Source organism: Glandiceps talaboti, chromosome 20 (assembly GCF_964340395.1).
Source record: "Glandiceps talaboti chromosome 20, keGlaTala1.1, whole genome shotgun sequence".
NCBI lineage: Eukaryota > Metazoa > Hemichordata > Enteropneusta > Spengelidae > Glandiceps > Glandiceps talaboti.
The window spans coordinates 11,804,036-11,815,850 of record NC_135568.1 but is presented as its reverse complement, the minus strand read 5'-3'; the positions used below and the strand labels follow the sequence as shown (position 1 = coordinate 11,815,850).

Below are 11,815 nucleotides of genomic sequence, written 5' to 3'. Positions count from 1 at the left end.
AAAATTAAACTCATATGTAAATAAAAATAATATGAGATGAAATAATTTCATTATGAGACTTACCTCTAACGATCAGTTCTGCAAAGGAAGACACATCATCAACAACATTCCTGGCTCTGCATTCAAATTCTGTTTCATCATCTCTGTCAACAATAGGTATAACTAGGACACATGTGCCGTCCATCTCATACACTGATATATATTTTTTTGTATCAGTTATTTCTTCTCCATCTTTCAACCATGTAATTTCTGGTCTTGGTTCACCAACAACCTTGCACTCAAACCTGGCCTCTTCACCTTCTGTGACTTCAATATCATCTAGCTCCTTTACAAATGTTGGTTTTGAAAATGCCACACTAATTTCTCCGAGATGAAGTTCTTTAGGTTTCTTTGCAGGAATAACAATTTCAGTAATAGCCCTGGTTTCTCTCTCTTCTTCCTTTGCCTCTTCCAGCTTTCTTTCCTCTACCTTTGGCACTGCTTCACTCACTTTCTTAGGAGTTTCTTCCACTTCTGTCAATTTTTCCCATGACACAGCTTCTTCCTTTTCTGTAATCTTCTGAGGTTTGACTTCAATTTCCTCAACTGTAGCCATCGTTGTCACCTCTGGTTTCTTGACAGGCACCTCTTCTGGTTCCTCCCACTCAAGGGACAATTCTTGTTCAGATACTGGCAGAGGAGCAATACGAAGTGGTTCAACTTGTTCTGGTTTCTCTAACAGTTCAACTGTTATTCCCAATTTTTCAAATGGCATTTGTTGTTCTTGAGCAATTGCCTTTTTAACAACAATTGGCATTTCTTCAGACACTGGTTTTTCAGGTTTAGGTGCTTCAATCTTGGCTTCTTCTGGTTCCTCCCATGCAAGAGACTCTTGCAATTCAGAAATTGACAGAGGAGCAGTGCGAAGTGGTTCAACTTGCTCTGGTTTCTCTAACAGTTCAACTGTTATTCCCAATTTTTCAAATGGCATTTGTTCTTCTTGAGCAATTGCCTTCTTAACAACAATTGGCATTTCTTCAGACACTGGTTTTTCTGGTTTAGGTGCTTCAATCTTGGTTTCTTCTGGTTCTTCCCATGCAAGAGACTCTTGCAATTCAGAAATCGACAAAGGGGCAGTCTGAAGAGTTTCGGCCAGCTCTGGTTTTTCAAGTTGATCTTCTGTCACTCCAAGTTTTTCCCAGGGAAGGGATTCTTCTTGAGCAACTGCCTTCTTAACAACGATTGGCATTTCTTCTGTCACTGGTTTTTCAGGTTTAGGTGCTTCAACTTTGGTTTCTTCTGGTTCTTCCCATGCTAAAGACTCTTGCAATTCTGATATTGAAAGAGGGGCAGTTTGAAGTGTGTCTGCTACCTTTGGTTTTTCCAGCTCATCAGGTGTAACACCAAGTTTTTCCCATGGTAGGGATTCTTCTTGTGCAACTGCCTTCTTAACAACTATAGCCACTTCTTCACCTAATACCTCAAATGAAACAGACTCTTCAATTATGTCAACTTTTTCTTCATGACTGACTTCTGTTGTTGGCAGAACCACCGATACTTTTTCCAGGATTTCCTTTTCCTTTGGCATTTCAACAGTTTTCTCAGCAAATACTTCAAAGAAAGTTGAAACTGTGCCTATTTCACTTGTTGCTCTACATTCAAACTCTGCATCATCATCTTCTGTTACTGGTGAAATTATCAGCATACAGGTTCCATCTAATTCATGTACACTGGTATACCTCTTTTCAGTTATTGTTTCTCCTTCTTTCAACCACTCAATATCAGGTTTAGGATAGCCTGAGACCTGACACTCCAAAGTAGCTGTTTTGCCCAATGTAACTTCAACCTCTGATATCTGAGTTTTAATCTGAGGTTTTTCTTCTTTCAGTTCTGGTTTCTTTGCAGGAATAATAATTTCAGTAATGGCCCTGGTTTCTCTCTTTTCTTCCTTTGCCTCTTCCAGCTTCCTTTCCTCTACCTTTGGCACTGCTTCACTCACTTCCTTAGGAGCTTCTTCCACATCTGTCAGTTTTTCCCATGACACAGGTTCTTCTTGTGCTGTTATTCTTTGCGGTGCAAGCTCAATTTCCTCAACTTGGACCATTGTTGTCACCTCTGGTTTCTTGACAGGCACCTCTTCTGGTTCCTCCCACTCAAGGGACAATTCTTGTTCAGATACTGGCAGAGGAGCAATACGAAGTGGTTCAACTTGCTCTGGTTTCTCTAACAGTTCAACTGTTATTCCCAATTTTTCAAACGGCATTTGTTCTTCTTGAGCAATTGCCTTCTTAACAACAATTGGCATTTCTTCAGACACTGGTTTTTCTGGTTTAGGTGCTTCAATCTTGGTTTCTTCTGGTTCTTCCCATGCAAGAGACTCTTGCAATTCAGAAATCGACAAAGGGGCAGTCTGAAGAGTTTCGGCCAGCTCTGGTTTTTCAAGTTGATCTTCTGTCACTCCAAGTTTTTCCCAGGGAAGGGATTCTTCTTGAGCAACTGCCTTCTTAACAACGATTGGCATTTCTTCTGTCACTGGTTTTTCAGGTTTAGGTGCTTCAACTTTGGTTTCTTCTGGTTCTTCCCATGCTAAAGACTCTTGCAATTCTGATATTGAAAGAGGGGCAGTTTGAAGTGTGTCTGCTACCTTTGGTTTTTCCAGCTCATCAGGTGTAACACCAAGTTTTTCCCATGGTAGGGATTCTTCTTGTGCAACTGTCTTCTTAACAACTATAGCCACTTCTTCACCTGTTACTTCAAATGAAACAGACTCTTCAATTATGTCAACTCTTTCTTCATGACTGACTTCTGTTGTTGGCAGAACCACCGATACTTTTTCCAGGGTTTCCTTTTCCTTTGGCATTTCAACAGTTTTCTCAACAAATACTTCAAACAAAGTTGAAACTGTGCCTATTTCACTTGTTGCTCTACATTCAAACTCTGCATCATCATCTTCTGTTACTGGTGAAATTATTAGCATACACGTTCCATCTAATTCATGTACACTGGTATACCTCTTTTCAGTTATTGTTTCTCCTTCTTTCAACCACTCAATGTCAGGTTTAGGATAACCTGAGACCTGACACTCCAAAGTAGTTGTTTGGCCCAACGTAACTTCAACCTCTGATATCTGAGTTTTAATCTGAGGTTTCTGTTTTTTCAGTTCTGGTTTCTTTTCAGGAATAACAATTTCAGTAATAGCCCTGGTTTCTCTCACTTCTTCCTTTGCTTCTTCCATCTTCCTTTCCTCTACCTTTGGCACTGCTTCACTCACTTCCTTAGGAGCTTCTTCCACATCTGTCAGTTTTTCCCATGACACAGGTTCTTCCTGTGCTGTTATCCTTTGAGGTGCAAGCTCAATTTCCTCAACTTGGACCATTGTTGTTACCTCTGGTTTCTTGACAGGCACCTCTTCTGGCTGTTCAAATGCCAGTGCCTCGGTCATCCCTGCAAGTTCTAAGGGTGTCAGTGGTTTTGGTTTTACCTTTGATGTCTCTACAACTTTTTGCTCAGTAAAACCCAGTTTCTCCCAAGACAGTGCTTCCTCTTGGGTTAGTACCTTAATTGGTGATACTGGCAACTCCTTTGGTCTCTCTTCTTTTAGGGTTTCAGCTTCAACAGAAATGGCTCGTTCAACAGTAATGACAGCTTCTGTTTCTGGAGTATATGTGAGTTTTACTTCTGCTGGAAGAGGTTTGACTTGGGCAGGTTTTACTTCTTCCTCGACTTTTCCAGGAGCTTCAAGTGTAACTGGTACCTCCTTTTGAGTTATTTCAGTTGTTATCTTCTTAGTTGCAGTTGTAGTAATTGTTGTCTTTTCTAATGGCTTTGCCTTAAGTCTCATTGCTTCTTCGAGCGGAACAACAGTTTCTGTTCTTATGACGGTATAACCTTTCGGTAACCTAGTCTCTTCAACTTGCCATACGTCCCTTTCTTCAGGTTTAACTTCATCAGCATGTTCAACTTCAAGTAGTTCCCGTTTTTCAGGAGTGTAGTCCAATTTAATTTCTTCAGAAGTTGGTTCTAGGTGCTGGGGTGATTTCCTATCAGGTGAAACTTCCCCAGGTGCCTCTAATGGCAGAGGTTCCTCTTTTTGAATAGTTTCAGCCGGTATTTTTTCTATTGGTAAAGTGGAAACTTTTTCCAGTTCATCTGTTTTTATTGATACTTCAACAGCTTCTTCCACAGGGAGGACCTGTTCTTTCTTGGTTACTTTTATCGTTCTTGGTATCAATGTTTCTTCTACATTTCCTTCCTTGTCCTTTATAATGACTAAGATTTCAGATGGTCCTTCCCATGGAACAGCCTCTTCCTGTTTGAGTGGAATAGTCACATCTCTCTCAGGTTTAATCTGAACTGGCTCTCTGTCATCAGGTGTAACTTGTCCTGGTGCTTCATAAGGCAAAGCTTCTTCCTTTTGCGTTGTTTCAGCTGGTACTTTCTCAGTTGGTACAGTAGGAGCTGTCTCCGTTTCATCTAATGTTATTGTAACATCAACAGCTTCTTCTACAGGCAGAACTTCTTCTGTTCTTGTGACTTTGATAGTTCTTGGAACTCTGGATTCTTCCACATTTCCTTCTTTGTCTTTGATTATAACAATAATCTCTTGGGGTTCCTCCCATGGTACAGATTCTTCTCCTTTGATTGGAACTGTAACATCTCTTTCAGGTTTTATCTGTACTTCTTCCCTGTCTTCAGGAGCAACATCGACACTTTCTTCAACAGGTATAACTTCTTTCTTCTCAGGAGTGTAGTCAATCTTTAATTCTGCTGGTAGTTGAACCAAATGTTCAGGTTCTTTCTCATCAGGTGTGAGTTGTCCTGGAGTTTCATAAGGTAAGGCTTCTTCCTTTTGGATAATTTCAGCTGGTACTTTCTCAGTTGGAACAGCAGGTGCTGTCTCTGTGTCTAATGTTATTGTAACATCAACAACTTCTTCTACAGGCAGAACTTCTTCTGTTCTTGTGACTTTGATAGTTCTTGGAACTCTGGATTCTTCCACATTTCCTTCTTTGTCTTTGATTATAACAATAATCTCTTGGGGTTCCTCCCATGGTACAGATTCTTCTCCTTTGACTGGAACTGTAACATCTCTTTCAGGTTTTATCTGTACTTCTTCCCTGTCTTCAGGAGCAACATCGACACTTTCTTCAACAGGTATAACTTCTTTCTTCTCAGGAGTGTAGTCAATCTTTAATTCTGCTGGTAGTTGAACCAACTGTTCAGGTTGTTGCTCATCAGGTATGACTTGTCCTGGAGTTTCATAAGGTACGGCTTCTTCCTTTTGGATAATTTCAGCTGGTACTTTCTCAGTTGGAACAGCAGGTGCTGTCTCTGTGTCTAATGTTATTGTAACATCAACAGCCTCTTCTACCGGTAAAACTTGTTCTGTTCCTGTGACTGTAATTGTTCTTGGAACTCTGGTTTCTTCGACATTTCCTTCTTTATCTTTGATAATGACTAAAATCTCTGAAGATTTCTCCCATGGGACAGTTTCCTCCTGCTTCAGAGGGATAGTTGTTTCTCTTTCGGGTTTTATGCTTACTGTGTCCCTTTCTTCTGGGGCTACTTCTTCAGTGTGTTCAACAGAAACGATTTCTTGTTTTTCTGGAATATAGTCTAATTTTATCTCTGCAGGAATGGCTGTAAGCTGTTCAGGTGTTTTTTCTTCTGGTTTAACTTCGCCAGGTGCTTCATAGGACACAGCTACTTCCTTTTGAATAGTTTCAGCTGGAACCTTTTCAGTTGGAAGTGTTGGTGCTGTTTCCATTTCATCCAATTTAATAGTAACCTCTACAGCTTCCTCCACTGGCAAGACTTGTTCTGTCTTGGTGACTGTGATTGTTCTTGGTACTTTTGTTTCTTCTATTTTCCCTTCTTTGTCTTTAATAATGACTAAAATCTCTGAAGGTTCTTCCCAAGGAACTGTCTCTTCTTGTTTTACAGGAACACTTGGTTCTTGTTTTGGCTTTACTCTTACTTCTTCTCTCTCTGTAACGACCTCTTCAGTTTTTTCTTCGGCAAGAACAATTTCTAGTTCAGGTGAATACTCCAGTCTCAGCTCAGCTGGTAAAGGTGATACTTTTTCAGGCTTTTCTTTCATATGTTTAAGATCACCCATTTCTGAAGGTTCTTCCCAAGGAACTGTCTCTTCTTGTTTTACAGGAACACTTGGTTCTTGTTTTGGCTTTACTCTTACTTCTTCTTCTCTCTCTTTAACGACCTCTTCAGTTTTTTCTTCGGCAAGAACAATTTCTAGTTCAGGTGAATACTCCAGTCTCAGCTCAGCTGGTAAAGGTGAGACTTTTTCAGGCTTTTCTTTCATAGGTTTAAGATCATCCATTTCTGAAGGTTCTTCCCAAGGAACTGTCTCTTCTTGTTTTACAGGAACACTTGGTTCTTGTTTTGGCTTTACTCTTACTTCTTCTTCTCTATCTTTAACGACCTCTTCAGTTTTTTCTTCAGCAAGAACAATTTCTAGTTCAGGTGAATACTCCAGTCTCAGCTCAGCTGGTAAAGGTGAGACTTTTTCAGGCTTTTCTTTCATAGGTTTTAGATCACCCATTTCTTCAAGTTGTACAGGTTCCTGTTTTCCTATAACTTCTGATATAACTTTCTTCTCCTCCAGAACACCAGCCATTTCCTTCTGTTCAACACTTATCTGTACCTCAACTGCTTCTTCTACTGGAATGATCTCCTCCTTTTTAATTATTTTGACAGTTTCTTTCTGGGATTTGACTACGACTGTTTCCTTGACATCTGGTTTGATTTCAATCTCTATAGCCTCTTCAACCCCTCTGATTTCTTCCTTTCTAGTGACTTCTATTGTTGTCACAGTTCTGGCTTCTTCAGCAGTTTCCTTGGTATCTTGAGCAGTGATAACCATTTCAGTTGGTTTTTCCCATGGAATGGCCTCCTCCATTTTGACTGGTTGAGAGGTTTCTTTAAATGGTTCAACTTTTGCTGCCTCTTTTTCCTCTGCTGGGACTTGCTCAGCTCTTTCAACTGGTAAGACAATCTCTAACTCTGGTGTATATTCTAATTTCAGCTCTGCTGGAAGAGGAGTAACTTTTGCTGGTTTTTCCTTCAAAGGAGTTATCTCACCTGGTGCTTCCAGAGCAACTGGTTGTTCCTTTTCATGGACTTCAGGAAGACGTACTTCTGTGGGCAATATAGGAACCTTTTCTACTTCAGTTGAAACATCAAATACTATAGTTTGCTCAATAGGTTGTACATGCTCCTTTTTCGTAATCTCTTTCACAGTGACATCAGCCTTCTTTTTGGCTTCTTCTTTCTTGACCTCTACTGGAGCAATTTCTTCAGCTGCTTCCCAAGCTGGAGCTTCAACTTGTGGAGCCTCTGCAACAGGTAAAGACTCCATGAATGTCTGCAACATGTCTTGCTTTGGAAGACCAAGATCAACCTCAGTAGTTCCAACATCTTGCTCATGGACTTCTGTTTCTGTAGTCACTTGTTTTTCAATTGTTGTAGTTGTAACAGTTGTGACCTTTTTCGTTATCTCCATCACCTCATCTCCTTCTTTGATAGTGATTGTTTTGGTGGTGGTCTCAACAGGTTTCTCTTCTGCAATTAATGAAGATAATAAAAATAAGTCAGTTCTCTTTAACAGCATTTTCAAATACAATATCTAACATTTCAGCAATGTGTTGACAAGTATTACACATACAGAATAATCTAGATATCGATTTCAATGAACAACAAGTGTAGAGTGTATGGGTAACTCCTAGCACTGCCAATGACAAACATCTAAGGCATGTAAAACTGTATGCATTTGTGATGCTTGTAAATCTTTTTTTAAAAATCTGTTGATATGAGCAATAGGGAACTTGCAAACCCGCCATGTTGAATGTTGCATCATGGAAAATGGGATAATAAATGCTAATCAATCAGTATTGTAAACAATATTGTTACATTATTTATAACCACAGACAATCAATTCATAGTCACCCTGACATTTGTGGGAGGTTTATTTTATCGGTAGCTCCAGAATAGGTATTATGATAACCACAGATAATCCCACAGTCCTTGGCATCTGAACATGCTCGGTCTGGATTGCAAGTTCCCTATTGAAACCTTTATAAATAACTACTGAATATGTATGATGATAAATATAAAGCCTCGTATTGGCTTCAAGCTTTGCATACTAACGTTATAACCTGTCAAGTGATTTCACTATGTACCACATTCGTGTAAATATAATATGGCAACTAATTCTATTAATTTATTCATAAGCCTAGTATATTTCCCTTCTTCTGGAGTCCAATATTGCCAGTTGACAAACAGAAAATGTTTCAAATCAAAGTATAAACAATGCAACTTGTTGATACATTACCAAAGTTGATTTTGTACAGAATTTATTAGGGTTAGATCAAAGGACTGCTGTATTTGTATGTATCATTACTGATAACATGGATCATAACAAACTTCAAATTTGGTGGCTCTTACTGAGATTTGTTGCTGTTAGACATCACTCTATCTCTAGCCATGATGATGTCATCCAATAGAAGGGATTTATTTGCAATAGTGGATAATTGCATGGCCATGAGTTGAAGTTATCAAAATAAACTGTTATTCAACTTTGCCATCGTGTTGGCAATGTTGTGACTACTATAGATACACCCATGTCAATGCACCAGGACAAAGTTAGCAATGTATCAATATGTTGCAGTATTTCATCATTCATACTTCGATTGGAAGCACTGTACCTCATTAGTGTAATGATAGTACTAGTGCCACAATTGATCATAATGAGCTCTCCATGATGTTTTAAGACACTTGCTTTGCACTAGAAACATTGTTTACATGCTGATTATATCTATAGCGACCACATACTAGGCTAATAATTAAAGCAAACTGCACTTTTAAACCTGATATGAAAGGTATACGACGTTGGCCAACAGTGGAATCAGTTTACTTGGGAGTTATGGGTTATAAGTGGATCTTTTGATTATTGAAATCATACCTTTCAGTTGAATAACTTTTTCAGCTACAGCAACCTCTGGCATTGGGACCGTTTTCTTCAAAACCACATTACAGAAGGCAGAGACTGTACCAGTTTCATTTTCAGCACGACACTCAAACTCTGCATCATCTTCTTCAGTGATTGGGGCTATAATCAACATACAGTGTCCATCCAATTCACACACACTGGTGTATCGCTTTCCTGTCACTCTTTCACCTTCCTTGTACCATGTCATTTTTGGTTCTGCCATACCTTCTATCCAGCATTCCAGTCTAGCTACCTGTCCAACAGTCAACTCAACATCTTTCATCATAGACTTGATGACTGGTTTTACAGGCTCTTCTTCCTTTGGCTTTATTTCAAATTCGATAGTTTCAATGACATCTGGTTCTTTTCTTTCAAGGAGGGTTGTAACTGTCTCTGTTACCTTGGTAACTTCTTGAACAATTTCCTCTTCCACTGGTGCTTCAAATCTTATTTCACGTGTTACAGTGACAGATTCGGGTTCTTTTTCTTTAGGTAGTTCCACTACCTTTTCAACCATTACTTCACAGAATGCAGAGACTGTTCCGAGTGGATTTTCAGCACGGCATTCAAATTCTGCATCATCATCCTCAGTAACAGGGGCAATAATCAGCATACATCTTCCATCCATTTCTAAGATGCTTGTATAGCGATTGCCAGTAACCTTCTCACCATCTTTAAACCATGTAATATTTGGTATTGGATATCCAGTCACTTGGCACTGCAGCATTGCCTTTAAACCTGCTTTGAGGTGTATATCTTTAAGATCAACTGTGAACTCTGGTTTTTCTTCTGGTTCTGTTTCTTCTTCAGGTCTTATTTCAAATTCGATTGTCTCAGTAACTGGTTCTTTTCTTTCAATAAGAGTTGTAACTGTTTCTGTTACTGTGGTAACTTCCTCCACTATTTCTTCTTCAACTGGCTCCTCAAACCTTACTTCACGTGTAATAGTAACGGTCTCTCGTTCCTTTTCCTTTGGAAGTTCTACAGTCTTTTTAACGGATACTTCACATGAGGTAATCACAGTTCCAAGTGGACTTTCAGCAATACATTCAAATTCAGCATTATCATCTTCAGTGATAGGGGCTATGATAAGCATACACCTGCCATCCATTTCTAAGACAGTGGTATAGCGATTACCTGTAACTTTCTCACCATCCTTCCACCAGGTAATTGTTGGCTCTGGAATTCCGATGACTTCACATTGCAGGATTGCTGTTACACCAACTTCAAGATGTACATCTTTCAGTTCCACTTTGAATTCTGGTTTAACTTGTTCAGGCTCCTCATGTTTAAATACAACTTCAACTTCTTTTCTCTCAGTAATCAAAACCGTTTCCTCAACAACTTCAGGACGTTTTTCAGGTATCAGCTCTACTACCTTTTCCACAATCAATTCAGCGTACGATGATACAGAACCAGTTTCATTTGTGGCCCTCAGTTCATATACAGCCTCATCTTCAGGTAATACAGGTGCAATGATTAACATGCAGCGACCATCTAGTTCAACAACGGATGTGTACCTTCGACTAGTTATTTCTTCTCCATCCTTCAACCAGGAGATGTCGGGCATCGGTACACCTGAAACGTGACCTTCAAAAACAACCATTTCACCTCTTGTAACTTTAACATCCTTAAGTTTTGATGTAAGTGTAGGTTTCATAGGTTTTGGTTTTGGTTTTGGTGGTTCCTCTATCTTTGGTGGAGGTGGTGCTTCAACCACTGGAACAGGTTTAGCTAAAGCTATTTCTTCTTCTGCCTCTTCCTCGGGTTCTTCTATGATAGTTGAAGAAATAGGAGGAAGTTCAGGAAAGTATTCTGCCTGTCCTCTCTGGAACTCTGCTACCACTTCAACAATGAGATCTGCATAACATATTGCCTTGCCTGCAACATTAGTAGCTTTGCACATGTATTCTGCATCATCTTCATCTGTGACACTCTCAATTGTTAAAGTACACTTTCCATTTGGTGCATAAGTCATTCTCACCGAGGGACTTGGTCTGATTTCACGGCCATCTTTAAACCACCTGATTTCAGGCTTTGGATGACCTTTAACCTGGCATTCAAAAGTGGCTGTATAACCTTCCTGAATGTCAACATCTTGCATCTCTTTGATAAATTTAGGTGGTATAGACCCAGGTGGAATAGCTGGTTTCTCAGCTTTCTTCTTTGGTGGTGGTTTGGGTTTCCTTTTTACAGTAATTCTTGCAGTGCTGGTGATTTTCACACCTGTTAGACTCTCAGCCCTGCATTCAAATTCAGTTTCATCATCAGAATTGATGCCTTTAATTTCAAGCATGCAATTTCCTTTCACATCTGTCTTCATTGTTATGCGTTCGTCTTCTTGGACAAGATATCCTTTCCTGTACCATGCTACTTTTGGTAAGGGTTTGCCAGTCACTTGACAGTAGAGTCTCACTGTACTTCCTTTAAGTGCCTCTATGTCCAAAAGTTCATTGACAAACTTTGGTGGTTCTCTTCTCGGGGGTTCTTTATGTACTCTTCTTGGCTCAGCTCTTTCTATTGGCTCAATCTTTTTAATTTCTGGTTTCATGACCAGCTCAACTCTCTTCTTTACATCTGTCTTTTTATCTTGAGATAATTTTAGTACTGGTTTTGGTTCAGGCTTTTTAACTTCATCAAATGCTGATGAACAGAAACAAAACAAGAGAAAACAAGCAATCAGTATCGTGTATCTGCATACATGTATATGTGTAGAAGATACTTACAAAATTATCATAGTGAATCAAGATAAATGGTGATTCATGAATGAAAGCAGTGTGACTAAAAACTACTGTGTAAAAACTAATCAGGAATTACCATTATTAAAGC

The 11,815-nt window shown here is 39.4% G+C and overlaps 1 protein-coding gene across 1 annotated transcript in view; it reads right to left on the bottom strand.

The window, feature by feature from the left end:
• LOC144450678 (titin-like) overlaps positions 1 to 11,815 on the bottom strand; it is a 450,019-nt gene that overhangs the window by 314,519 nt on the left and 123,685 nt on the right. Inside the window, exons 66-67 of the mRNA XM_078141331.1 lie at positions 8,960 to 11,629; positions 64 to 7,560 (exon numbers count right to left, since the gene is read on the bottom strand). Coding sequence (XP_077997457.1) covers positions 64 to 7,560; positions 8,960 to 11,629 — 10,167 coding nt within the window. The remainder of the gene's footprint in view (positions 1 to 63; positions 7,561 to 8,959; positions 11,630 to 11,815) is intronic.